At 42.9% G+C, this 13,552-nt stretch overlaps 1 protein-coding gene across 1 annotated transcript in view; it reads left to right on the forward strand.

The window, feature by feature from the left end:
* BGN (biglycan) overlaps positions 1–13,552 on the forward strand; it is a 158,527-nt gene that overhangs the window by 77,703 nt on the left and 67,272 nt on the right. Inside the window, exon 2 of the mRNA XM_089674928.1 lies at positions 4,445–4,719. Coding sequence (XP_089531054.1) covers positions 4,461–4,719 — 259 coding nt within the window. The 5' untranslated portion in view covers positions 4,445–4,460. The remainder of the gene's footprint in view (positions 1–4,444; positions 4,720–13,552) is intronic.

A 13,552-nucleotide genomic window follows, 5' to 3' on the forward strand; every position in this document is an offset into this window, starting at 1 on the left:
AGAGTCCAGTGTTGCAGTCTCCACGTAGTCCAAACTTTCTCACAGCTGCAAAGCACTCCATTCCACCTCACGGGCAGGTGCGGACTGCTTCCTGTTTTCAGGCCTTACCGGCAGGCGGGTTAACCTTTTCAAGACCAAAGTCCCCGCAATCAGGGTTTAGAGGCTCTTTCCCAACCAAGTCTCTCTGAACCTCCGAATTCCCGGTGCCAAAATAAGGACTTTGCAACCCAGAGAACACAGAGGAGATCTCGCCGACTGTACTTCCCCAGAAACCAACACCCTGCATGGGCTAGAACACCTGATTACTACTAAAATGTGTTCCCATCATCACCCTTAAAAGTAACCACAAGCCAGGTAGTCAGGGATTATATTTCCCATCCAGGACCCATCCCAGGTGTCTTGTACAAAATATAAACTGGTATCAGCCACTTGTGGTCTACTATACAGCAGAGCTTAGAGAGGAGGGAGAAGCAGCACAAGGAGCCAGCTTGGAGATTAGATCTCCCATCCAGGACCCATCCCAGGTGTCTTGTACAAAATATAAACTGGTATCAGCCCCTTGTGGTCTACTATACAGCAGAGCTCAGAGAGGAGGGAGAAGCAGCACAAGGAGCCAGCTTGGAATTCAGCTTTATCTCTACCTTTACTTCTTGGATTGTACCTTACTACCTTAACCTTATTACTACCTCATTTGGCCATTGCTTCTACTGGAAGCTGGGATAGCCTTTTTTGCTCCATTGTTTCTAGTACATGTGCAACTTGCAAAGGAGCAGGGTGTGCATTGGAGTGCAGAATGGCTGGCAGTTATGGCTAGATGTAGTAAACTGCAAATCCAGTGTTATCTTGTCTTAATTGGCCAATGGTCCCCGCATGCTGGGTCCCAAGCCACAATCTTCTTACTTTCATTATCAGGGGGCTGTCTCTGCTTGCAATTGGTCCCCTAATAGTGCATGGCTGTGTATGCGCTGTGTGTTCTAGATTACCCTGAATCCTTCTGGGATACGCAACGTGCGTATCCCAGGAGGATTCAGGGTAATCTAGAACACACTGCTTTGGGCAGTTGTCAGTGTCATTCTTATCTGGATGAGAAAGGCAGAAGAGCAGACAGCATTCACCTGAAGAAGGTACTACACCCTTCCCCAAAAATTGTTGCCGATTTCTTAAAAGGAGGAGGTAGGAACAATATTGTTGAACTACTTCCATACCAAGCCTTTTCTGGCACTTTTTGTTTACATGTAATAATTTGTATTTTTTGCTATTAAATTTCTTAGAACCACCAAACATTATATATTATTTTTAAAGCAGAGGCCATAGAGAATAAATTGGTGGGTTTTGCAATTTTTTATGTCACATGGTATTTGCGCAGCAGTTTTTCAAACACATTTTTTGGGGGAAACACAGTTGTTGAATTTTCCATAGTTACATAGTTAGTCTGGCTGAAAGAAAGACAAAAGTCCATCCAGTTCAACCATAAAAAGAAAAAAAAAAAAAAAAGTTACAATACTATACCCACAGTTGATCCAGAGGAAGCCAAAAACCCAGCAAAAGCATGATCCAATTTGCTCCTGCTAGGAAAAAAAATTCCTTCCTGATCCCCCGAGAGGCAATCGGATATTCCCTGGATCAACTTCACCTATAAATGTTAGTATCCAGTTATATTCTGTGTATCTAAAAAAGAATCCAGGCCTTTTTTGAAGCAATCCACTGAGCTGGCCAGAACCAACTCTTGAGGGAGTCTATTCCACATTTTCACAGCTCTCACTGTGAAGAAAACTTTCCGTGTTTGGAGGTTACATTTCTTTTCCTCCAGACATAAAGAGTGCCCCCTTGTCCTCTGTGATGACCTCAGGGTGAATAGCTCTACACAGAGTTCACTATATGAACCACTGATGTATTTATACATGTTGATCATATCCCCCTTTAATCTCCTCTTCTCAAGAGAGAATAAGTTCAGTTCCTCTAATCTTTCCTCATAGCTGATCTCCTCCATGCCTCTTATCAGTTTGGTTGCCCTTCTCTGTACATTCTCAAGTTCCCCAATGTTCTTTTTGTGAATTGTTGCCCAAAACTGAACATTCTAGATGAGGTCTTACTAATTATTTGTACTGGGGTAATATGATACCTCTCTCTGGAGTCTATACCTCTTAATACAAGAGAGGATTTTGCTTGCTTTAGAAACCTCAACTTGGCATTGCATGCCATTATTAAGCTTGTGATCTACCAGAACCCCCAGATCCTTCTCCACCATTGACCTCCCAGCTGTACTCCCCCTAGTATGTATGATGCATGCATATTCTTAGCCCCCAAGTGCATAACCTTACATTTATCAACATTAAACCTCATTTGCCACATAGTTGCCCAATTACACAGAGCATTGAGGTCGGCTTGTAAATTGGAGACATTCTGTAAGGACGTTATTCCACTGCACAGCTTGGTGTCATCTGCAAAGACTGAAATGGGATTTATAATCCCAGACCCTATAGTGTTTATAAATATATTAAAAAGTAAGGGTCCCAACACTGAACCTTGGGGTACACCACTAACAACCCTAAACCATTCAGAGTATGAATCATTAACCACTACTCTCTGAATATGATCTTTAAGCCAGTTTTCTATTCATTTACATACGGATTTTTCCAAGCCTGTAGACTTTACCTTACACATTAGCCGTGTATGGGGAACTGTGTCAAATGCTTTTGCAAAATCCAAGTACACCACTTCCACCACCACCCCTCTGTCCAAGTACACCACGTCCACCGCCACCCCTCTGTCCTAGTACACCACGTCCACCGCCACCCCTCTGTCCTAGTACACCACGTCCACCGCCACCCCTCTGTCCAGGTATACCACATCCACCGCCACCCCTCTGTCCAAGTATACCACGTCCACCACCACCCATCTGTCCAAGTATACCACGTCCACCACCACCCCTCTGTCCAAGTATACCACGTCCACCACCACCCCTCTGTCCAAGTATACCACGTCCACAGCCACCCCTCTGTCCAACGTTTTGCTCACCTCCTCATAAAAAGAAATCAGATTTGTTTGACAACTTCTGTTTTTCATGAATCCATGCTGTCTGTTACTTAAACTATTTTTTTCCAGCAAGAACTCATCTTGCTTTTATTAAACTCTCCAATATCTTCCCAACTATAGAAGTTAAACTAACAGGTCTATAATTACTTGGTAAAGATTGTGACCCCTTTTTAAATATTGGCACCACATTGGCCTTACGCCAATCCAATTTTAATACAAAAACACAATACATAACCCATTTTCTTTAAATTTAAAAAAAGACAATGTTGCACCAAGTAAATCGATAAAAAACATGTCACACTTTAAAAATGCGCCCATCGGCGACACACAATGTAAGTTTTCCTATCTATAGGCAACACTTTAAAAGCCTTAACAGGTTACCACTTTATATTTACAGAGGAGGTCTGGTGGTAGAGTTACTGTCCATGATCTGACGTTTGTGGCAATACCTCACATGTGTAGGACGATTGATGTCTGTGTGCGTGCAAGACCGACACTTGCGTTCACCTTTACGTGCAAGCATGGGGGGGCAGGGGCACTTTAATTTTTCTTTACTTTTTAAACACAGTTGCTTTAAAAAAAAAAAAATTTCAAATCACTTTTATTGCTGTCATAAGGAATGTCAATAGCACCTGTGACAGCAATAAGCATGCCACAGGTACTCAGTGAGACCCTAAAACCCTCCTCTGCCCTTAAAAGCGTTCAATCACTCTAAACATGGTGTGAGTAAATGCTTTTATTTGTTAAAATATGGCGCCGTATATTTCCGAATAAACTGGAAGTGATGTCAGGTCATCGCTTCAGGTTTACTATTTAACGTAGCCGATCAGGTCTGTTCTCAGCTCCGTGACCGGCGGCAACGTTGGCTGATTGATTGGGATTCCCGGTGGGATGCAGCTTGTAATAGTTAGCTAGTTAGTTGATCGATTGCTATTACAAGAAAGCCGACCATCGGCTCTAAACAATGGTACAGCTGCAGGCGTCATCATGGTCTAACGGCTCAAACTCAAGCAACATACGAGTAAGTTGCTGGAGCTTAAGGGAATGCAGGTGTGCTTTGATTTTACCAAGCATTCATCTATTGCAATCTTCTGTATAGCAGAGCTCTGACTGGGGGAGGGAGAAGAGGCACAAGAAGCCAAGGAGACATGCTGATAAGAGAAGAAGCAATAGTGACAAAGAGATGAGCTGGTTACTGTACAAGGTGAGGAGGAGACCTGTAAGTGAAACTGAAACTCCAGGACTATGCTATGGGACAGCTCAAAGAGGTTTCAGTAGCAATGCATTCATAGTAATTTCGAGGTAAAAGCATTGGTGGTACACTTCATTTTTTAAGTAACCTTCAATAAACTTATCTAAATATTCTAACATCCAAACATAACTGGCTGCTTACTTCCTTTCATTTTAGGTCATCTCTGGAAATAATGAAGGTTCTACTTCTTATATTCACCTCTGTGATTCTCTGCAATGCCCTGCCTTTTGAGCAGAGAGGATTCTGGGACTTTTCCATGGACGATGGGCTAACAATGATGAGAGATGAAGCAAATGAGGAAGGCTCAGGATTCAGTACTCCTACTCCTGGAAAAAAAGGACCCACACCTTTTCCACCTCTTGGCCCTCCAGTGGACCTCTGTCCCTTTGGGTGTCAGTGTCACTTGCGCGTGATCCAATGTTCAGATCTGGGTAAGTTCCCTTTAAATATGGATGTTGAAAAATGATAAGATGGGGAACTCTAAAAGGGCTTTCACTTCCAAAAAGTGGAGGGGCGTATGCTACTTAGTGGAGACATTCTTTGTACCCTGCCAAGGTGGTGTTTCTGGGCCACACAGGCTTAATTCTGAAGTCAGCACACACTGGTGGAATCATGATAACACCTTTAATTAGTCCAGGATTACAGAAACAACTGTCCTTATAAAATATGTGCAGCGCTAATCAACAAATCAAATGCAGCAAGGTATGATAAATGTCCCCAATATCAAAAACCATAAATAAATGACAGTCTCTATGATGGAAATATCATGAAATATGACTTCAATCCAGTGGTGGTGCTCCCAGTGGTAAGGTAAGAATTACGCACTCACCAGAAGCGTAATTAAATTATGCAGTGTGTATATCAACAGGAATCCCCTTCACAGGTATAGGTCCGGACTGCAACACAAGGTGATTCTCCCTCCAGGTAATAAGGATATGAGCCCTCAGAGGATTGAGTGGATCCAGCTAGCCAGAGGTCCTTTTAAGGGACAGGTGGGTAGAGATGCCTGCTTACAGGTGCTTCCCTCTCTGGATATGGTGGACCGGAAACTGGATTGCAGCAGGGCTCTATAAATAATATATCTCCCCAGTAATGATTTTTATACTCTTCCTTGCCCAGCTCACACTGCTAACATCCAAAACCTGATATTTTTCCTAACTGTCCGTTCTTGCATGTTTCAGCCCTGTGTGGGTGAGGTGAGGGCAGGAGCAGACTGACCATTTGGAAACTCGGGCACTGCCCGAGGGCCCGGGGTCAGTAGAGGGCCCCATGAGATGCCCCAGGTACCTTTTTCATAGGCTTTTTTGAGTTTGGGCAAGGACACAGGGGCCCCATGATCCCCTATTGCCTGGGGGCCCCATGAGTGGTCAGTCCGCCACTGGGTGAGGTAGTACAAAAAGAACCAAGGAACCCATTTACCTATAAGCAAGGGCTGAGCTCCATGTTTGTGGATTTTGTGTTGGAAGTGAGGACATGTACATTTCTTCTGCTATTAGAAGGGAATGCTGTATCTTCATCTAAAGTTCAATAATGCACAACAAGCCCAGAAGGAAGGCACCCAACGGGGAACACTCACAGAATGTAGCAGCAGTTTGTAGTACAGCAGGTCTCAGATGTGCCAACAGCATCTGTCTTGAGGGGCAGAATGTGGCCTGGCCGGTCTGTACCAAAATGGGGAGATCTCCAGCAAGGATGGCATGTCCCTAACCTTTCCCTACTCATCTAGAACCTCTCCCTCCCACTAATCACTATCTCTACCAGACAGGTGACTTGTCCCTACACCACCCACACATGAAATGCACTCCAAGCCTGGAAGCCAGGGCCGTAAATATGCTGTACCTGACCCAAAAACTCAGTGGAGAAATAGACTGCACCTGCATACATGTGGGTTTTTCTTCATACTGTGGCTCTGTAGCTGCCTCGTTGGGACCTTGAAGAATTATCATTTTGTTTTACAGTATTCTGTTCCTGATGGGACAAAGTACATGTAGTACTTTGTCCCATCTTCCTAGATGTCCTGTAATGCTAGCTGCGATGTCAGCCCTTAATAAGAATTTATTCATTTCTCAAGGATCTGATGTCAGATGGGCGATTCTACCACTAAAGGTAAATTGCCAGCAGCTGGATATTCTAAAAAAGTCTACCTGTCTATGCCTGTGGCATCGCTCCCTGTATAGCCAGATGCAGTGGGGGTGTTGCACCGTCACTGGTCCAAACGCTGCTGATTCTTGATGCAATGTAAATGAAGGGAAATCTCCACAAATGTGACACAGATGGTGGAAAAAAAAAAAAAAAAAAAAAAAAAAAAATCGGACAAGGGTTATAACCCTCCCTTGCTCTATCCAAAATGAGAAAAAAAATGTTTTGCCTACAACAGAGACCTGCTGGTCATTTATTTTAGAAGGCTGGCAGGCTGCCAATAGTCTGATCTCATTGCCTGTGTTGTGAACTTTGAAAATTAATTTCTCCAAAATCCTTATAGATATAGAGATGAATGAGGGTTTGTTTAAAGTACTTTTACTGCTTATTTAGAATATGTATATACTGCTGTGTGCATGATCTAGGCCGGGAGTCTTCAAACTTTCAAAACAAGGGGCCAGTTTAGTGTCTCAGACTTCAAGCACCATCTGTGACCAAAGAGATGTAAAAAACGGACAAGGGATCTAACCCCAACTACCTACCCATGTCTATATGGGAGAAATATCTCCCTATTTACGGCCCTGGTGGCAACAATGACGCAGAAAGCAATACAAATTTGAAGAGGTTCTTCCTTACTCTGCTTCCCCCTCCTGAAAAAGTTTTTACTAGAGTTCCACTTTGGCACTGTTTTGGTCCTGAGCCATGGCCAGGAACTGTTCAAAATAGACAGGCCGGAAAATGTAGTGTTAAACTGTATGATAACAGGCTTTTGAAATCAGTTAAAGTGAACCTTTTGAGTAGATCAGTGGTCTCCAAACTGTGGGAGTATAAAATGTCCTAGTGTCAGTGAGAGTAAACAATGACATATCTTTAGTGGAATAGTGCCCCATCATTGGTGTCAGTGGAAGGAATTAGTGCCTCATCACGGGTGTCACTGGGAAGAATAGTGCCCCATCAATGATGTCAGTGGAAGGAATAGTGCTCCATCAATGGTGTCAGTGAGAGGCATCGTGCCCCACAACTGGTGTCAGGGGTCGGAATAGTACCAATCATTGGTATCAGTGGGTAGAATAATGCTGCACTGTTACTGTTAATGACAAGAATGTCTACACTGTTTATGTCAGCAGGAGGAATAGTGCCCCAAGGGCTGGCTAAAGGCAAGCAAAGGGCCACAGTTTGGAGACCACTGATCTACTCAAAAGGTTCACTTTAACTGATTTCAAAAGCCTGTTATCAAACAGTTTAACACTACATTTTCTGGCCTGTCTATTTTGAACAGTTCCTGGCCATGGCTCAGGACCAAAACAGTGCCAAAGTGGAACTCTAGTAAAAACTTTTTCAGGAGGGGGAAGTTGAGTAAGGAAGAACCTCTTCAAATTTGTATTGCTTTCTGCGCCATTGTTGCCACCAGGGCCGTAAATAGGGAGATATTTCTCCCATATAGACATGGGTAGGTAGTTGGAGTTGGATCCCTTGTCAGTTTTTTACATCTCTTTGGTCACAGATGCTGCCGCAATAGGAACACCAGTGAATCCTGCCAATGAAGGTGCAGTCAACAATAAATGCCTGCTCTAACCTTCCTCCATGGGAATTTTGTTCACTTTGGAGAGATTTGCTCTCCTTTCTTGCATCTCAAGGACAGAAAGTGAATGCAAATCTCTCCAGTAAGACACAGCAGCTAAAACTAAGCCAATCTAATCTTTCCCTACTCTATCTAAAAGTAAGCATAAAAGTTTAGGTTTTACATTCACTCCTAGATTGTAAGCTCCAAGGAGCAGGGCCCTCAAATCCCTCTTGTATTGAACTGTATTGTTGCTGTATTGTCTCCCGTTATATTGTAAAGCACTGAGCAAACTGTTGGCGCTATATAAATCCTGTAATATAATAATAATAATTCACTTAATAATTGGTTGGATTCACTCTAAGGCAGTGGTTCTCAACCTGTGAAACCTCAGGACCCACATTTGTCCTTGGTCATTAAGTCGCGACCCAAAAATAATTTAAAGTTACGAAACGTCATAATTTATTCTTCAAATCAACTTGTGCAGTATTTTACAATGTATATGCACTGTTTAAACAGTAAACAAATGGCTTCCTTTCAAAATGGATTGTGCAGAAATCACAGTACTAGTGAAAATGAAAGTGTTGTTGAGGTAAAAACCCAATAAAATAAATGGTAATTGAAATATATGAAATGAATTAAAACTACTGGGAAAACTTGGGATACGTCTTGTTCTTAATAAGCTTCTCAAAGTCTGGGGTAATGGTAGGGGCAATTAGAGAGGCCTGGGGGGCACTTGCCCTGAGCCCACTTTTGGGTCTTGACCCATTACTTGAAAAACACTGCTCTAAAAGGGAATTTGGAGACACCCTATAAAAATCATACACAGAGAGAAAGTCGTTTTTTCCTTTTATTTTAGTCCACTATTACATGAGACAGAATTTTTAAGAATGTTATGCTTTAAGATGAGCCTTCATTTAGGGTGTAAAAATTATACTGTTATGAATGTCATAGGTGGCATTCTTTATGTGTGAAATCTAGACACTGTTTTTAAATGAATAGCACAAAGATACCAGACAATACTATTTTAAATATATCCTGTGGGGTGCCTAGACAAGTCTTGTTGCTTGTGTGATGATATTCAAAATGTTTTGCTTAAGCATATTTATCATGATAAGATGTGTTAAGATTTTACTGCATCTTGGTGGCTGGGAAAAATAATAATTAAATAATCAATTGGATAATCAGAACTACCATCTTGGGACCCATTTATATTAAATGTGGGTCAGATGGGTGCTGGGACCCATTCCATTGCAATATAGGTCTATACATGGCTTCTACCTATCAATGCAATGAATGGAAGTTTTATAAAGTTGGTTAGTAGTTGAACGGTGGCCCAAAAATTGGTCTTGCAGGGGAACCCTTTGGTGACTCTTTCCACCGCAGTCTTATCCATTTGGAATGTACCGCCCGTAGAAGCAAAAGAAGCGCCTGTACAAATAAATTTAAAGCAATGGTGGTTCAGTTGTTTGGAAAAACCTATAAAACGGTGTTTCACATAAGCTGCAAATCCTGGGCAACCCAACCATCACTACAAAAGGAAGCCCATCTTCCAAGAAGGGACATTTACACTAGTGAATGGGGCCAACTGGGTGGCTGTGATTTAAAGGGTGTGCAAATTCAAAAGGTAAGCTGGGCAAAAGGGTCCCTCTCCAAACTCCAAGTATTATTTAGGTGTACACTGGACTGCTGCTAAGCTGTGCCTGCTCCTCAACCTCTCTCTGCGCTAATCATTTCTCTCCCAGGCCAGTGGGTCTCTGTCCCCATCTCACACTCCCCACACAGCATGGTTCACCAAAATGACCCATCAGGGTCTATATATAGCCTCTCTGGGTCCAATACAGCTGCCCAAATCTTGGGGGAGGTCTGTGTCAAATCAGACTCAGGCTCCCCCAAGATGGCTGCCTGAAACCCAGGGCAGAGGTCAGTCAGTCAGTCCTCTACAGGTTTCCTAGCACCAGAGGTAAGCAACGATCATGTGATTGTTTTATTTACTTCTGACTGCTAATGCGGAAGTAAATAAGATATCTGTGGACCATCCTCCCAAAGGAGTTATTATATAGCCGTTCTGGGTTCACTATGGCTGCCCAAATCATGTGGGAGCTCTGTGTTCAGTCAGATACTGGCTCCCCCAAGATGGTAACCTGAAGCCCTGGTCAGACAACAGGTCAGTCCTCTACAGGTTCTCTAGCACCAAAGGTAAGCAGCAATTGAATGACCACTACATTTATTTCTGATTGCTAATGTGGGAAGTGAGTGATCTCAGGTTCACCCCGCAAGCAGGGTCTATATTTAGCCTCTCTAGATCCAATATGGCTACCAAAATCTTTGGAGAGCTCTGTCCAATCAGACTTGGGCTCCTTCAAGATGGCCACCTGATGCCCAGGTCAGTGCTCTGCAGGTTTTCCCTAATACCAAAGGTGAGTAGTGGTTGTGTGATAACTATATTCACTTCTGATTACTAATTCAGAAGTGAGCGAGCGATCTTTGGAACGTCGGCCAACTCTCTGTTCTGCCACCCGCTTGAGTGGTCGTCCTGCTCGCTCATTGGGGTGACAGCAAGTGCTACGCACTACCCTCCTACATAGCTGCCAGTCTGTCCTTGTGCAATAGAGCTGTGCTGGAAACCTTGACTTTTCAAAAAAAAAAAAAAAAAAAAGTCTAAAAATATTCAGGCATGCATACATACATAGCCAGGACTGTATTGTATTAGTTCCCATTGGGCCCCTTGGGGAGAGCTGCCTTGTTCCAGCCAAGGAAAAAAAAACTATATCTTTCTTTAGATTCCTTCGATCGACAAAACTTTCAGACATGTACAAATGGTGCTCGGGGTCCCATTAGAAAGCCAATTACTTCATCGTGAAGGCAGAAACAAGCTGTGATTCATGGACGTGGAATGTTTATGATACTTATGAGTGGCTGGTGAGAGACGGGAATGTTAAACTGCCCTATCTAGCAAAGAAAAAAAAAAAAAAAAGTCCTTTCCAGCCTAATGGGCCCTTTGGCAATCAGCAAGCAATGGTACTCTATTATGATGAACCCATCCTGCTTTACTTTACTTTAGAAACTGCAATCTATTGCATAACACTGAAAAGATTATTCAATGTTTATAGGAGGAAAATAACCAGGGTCAGTAATGTCAGATGTTAGCATAGAGGAGGATATGTGCCCCCAACGAAAGTTAGGACAGTAACAGCAAACTATAACAGAGTGGGAAAAAAAGGGTACAACACAACACCAATGCTTAAGAACAATAAAGGTTACAAAATATAGTGCTGGAATACCACAGAAGCAAGTCACATTCAATTGAACTTGTTCTGTAATGCTAAAGACCTTTCTCCGCTCATTCAAGTAGTAATCCAAAGTGTTCAATACACACCACCCACTCTTGGACCCCATTCACACCCAAGCAATTTGAAGTGCTTTTCCTAAAGTGTTTCAATATTCAGCATCAAGATCCTCATTATATTTAAAGGTGCCCCTTCACACTTGGGCATCCTGAAGCTTGACACTCGAAGCTCCAATAAGGACATGAGCGTCTTTGGGGCAGAGTCTCACTTTTTTGGCCCATAAACTTCAATATGAGAGCCTAAAGAATGTGTGTAGCATGTGGTATTTGTGCAATTTCTTGCCTCTAATCCTCCTGTTAACTATCTTTTCACTGGCTAAAATGAAAATGCTCAAGCCTGAAAGCACCTGAAATAGCAAAAACTATTCCTCCAGGCCCCTTAATTTATGGTGGTGCAGGAAGTACTTGGTGCACTAAAGTGTGGTGATAACATGTGATTAATTGATACCGACGAGTCCCTCTACCATGATGGATGCATTGGGGAGAATGTGACCATGTTTCAAATACAAATACTGCAGCTGCTGACTTTTAATATACAGATACGTACCAGCCCAGGAACCCAGCCCTGTCATGACCCTGGCTGGTTCTTCGCTGGTCTTCGGGTCATCAGAGCTGCCATCTTGCTTGTGGAAAGCCAGCTGAAACTTCCTGGTGTTTCACATCAGCTCTCTCAATGGTCCCACAGTCTCCTGGGACATGCGACATGTCACAGGAGGAAGGTGGCAAACTATCACTCTATTCGCCTAAGCAAACTATTGCTCTGCTCGCTTGGGCAGGTAGAGCAGAAGTCGGAGCGGGCACCTGTCTGAAATAGGTGCCTGTACCCAGAAGAAAAATCAACTTCCAAAAATGGTAGAGAAGGAAAGGAGGACGACAAGTGGAACTTCCCTTTTCAGGTGTAACATGAAGCATGGTCAGAAAGGTGGAATTAGCCTCTAATCCCACATCTGTAGGATGATATGTACAAAGAGTTCAAAACGCCTTCTAGTTTAGAAGATGTGTTAAAATTATAAAATCTTACAAGTCTTCAGACACAATTAAACAAGCATCAGTGTTGAACAGTTCAATGAATTTACATTGGAGACCATCCCCGCAAGGTCAGGCATACTGACCTTCAATTTTAGGGTCAATCTAATTTAGTAATTGACCTTTCATCTATGGAGGTTTGAGAGATGGAGGAGAAGCACAGATGTCATACTTGAGGGTTGAGGGTTTGTACTCATTCAAGCAGCTTTCCCAGCTCTGAGACTACTCACACTGGGCATGATTGACCTGAACTGTGCCCGAATTTGTTTCCCCTCTCCCCTACTGGTCTGCACTCACACTGGGCTATACGAAAGTGTTCATGGGCACACTTACATCATCACCTCTACCAACCAGATCATAGTGATCCCTGCTTCTGTGCTTAGTCATCTATGAAGAGTTCTGTGCTCAGGCAAGGTTTGCACGTAGATCCCAGGAAGGATGGTTGGAACTTGGGATGGCATCCAAAATTGATCTTCCTTTATGGAAAAGCATGTACAATAGCTGTAAAACAGTCAAATTGTTTTGGCGTTGAAGTGAAGCAGACCAGGAAGTGCCCAGGACCACCTCTTCCAAGTGGTCCCAAGCATGGTAAACTTAACCATTCATGGGCCTACACTACACAAATGAACTGGACCAAGGGGATGAACTGTGCCCAGGCTTGGTTACAACTGCCAGTGTATGTGCACCCTAAAATGCATTTGTCAGTAAACTCTGAATGACCTTCAAGGCATCTCAAACTGATCTCAAATATAAGCTGCACAAGGCTAAAGACCATAAACATAGACCTTAATGAGTTTCAGGAACATTACTCAACTTAGCCAAGTAGCTATCTAAACTCTAATTGTCAGAAGAAGAAATCTACCCCTATATATACACTGTTCAAAACAAAATTAAAGGAACACTTTTTAATCAGAATATGGCATCAAGTCAATGAAAGTCCTGGGATATTGATCTCATCAGTTAGGTAGTAGAGGGGGTTGTTAATCAGTGTCAGCTGCTTTGGTGTTAATGAAATTAACATGTGCACTAGATGGGCAACAATGAGGCGACCCCCAAAACAGGAATGGTTTTACAGGTGGAGGCCACTGACATTTTTTTCCCTACTTATCTTTTCTGACGGTTTTTCACTAGTTTTGCATTTGGCTAGGGTCAGTGTCACTACTGGTAGCATGAGGCCATACCTGGACCC

Source organism: Staurois parvus, unplaced genomic scaffold (assembly GCF_062004578.1).
Source record: "Staurois parvus isolate SC_StPar_1 unplaced genomic scaffold, SC_StPar_1.0 ptg000154l, whole genome shotgun sequence".
In the NCBI taxonomy this organism is placed as follows: domain Eukaryota; kingdom Metazoa; phylum Chordata; class Amphibia; order Anura; family Ranidae; genus Staurois; species Staurois parvus.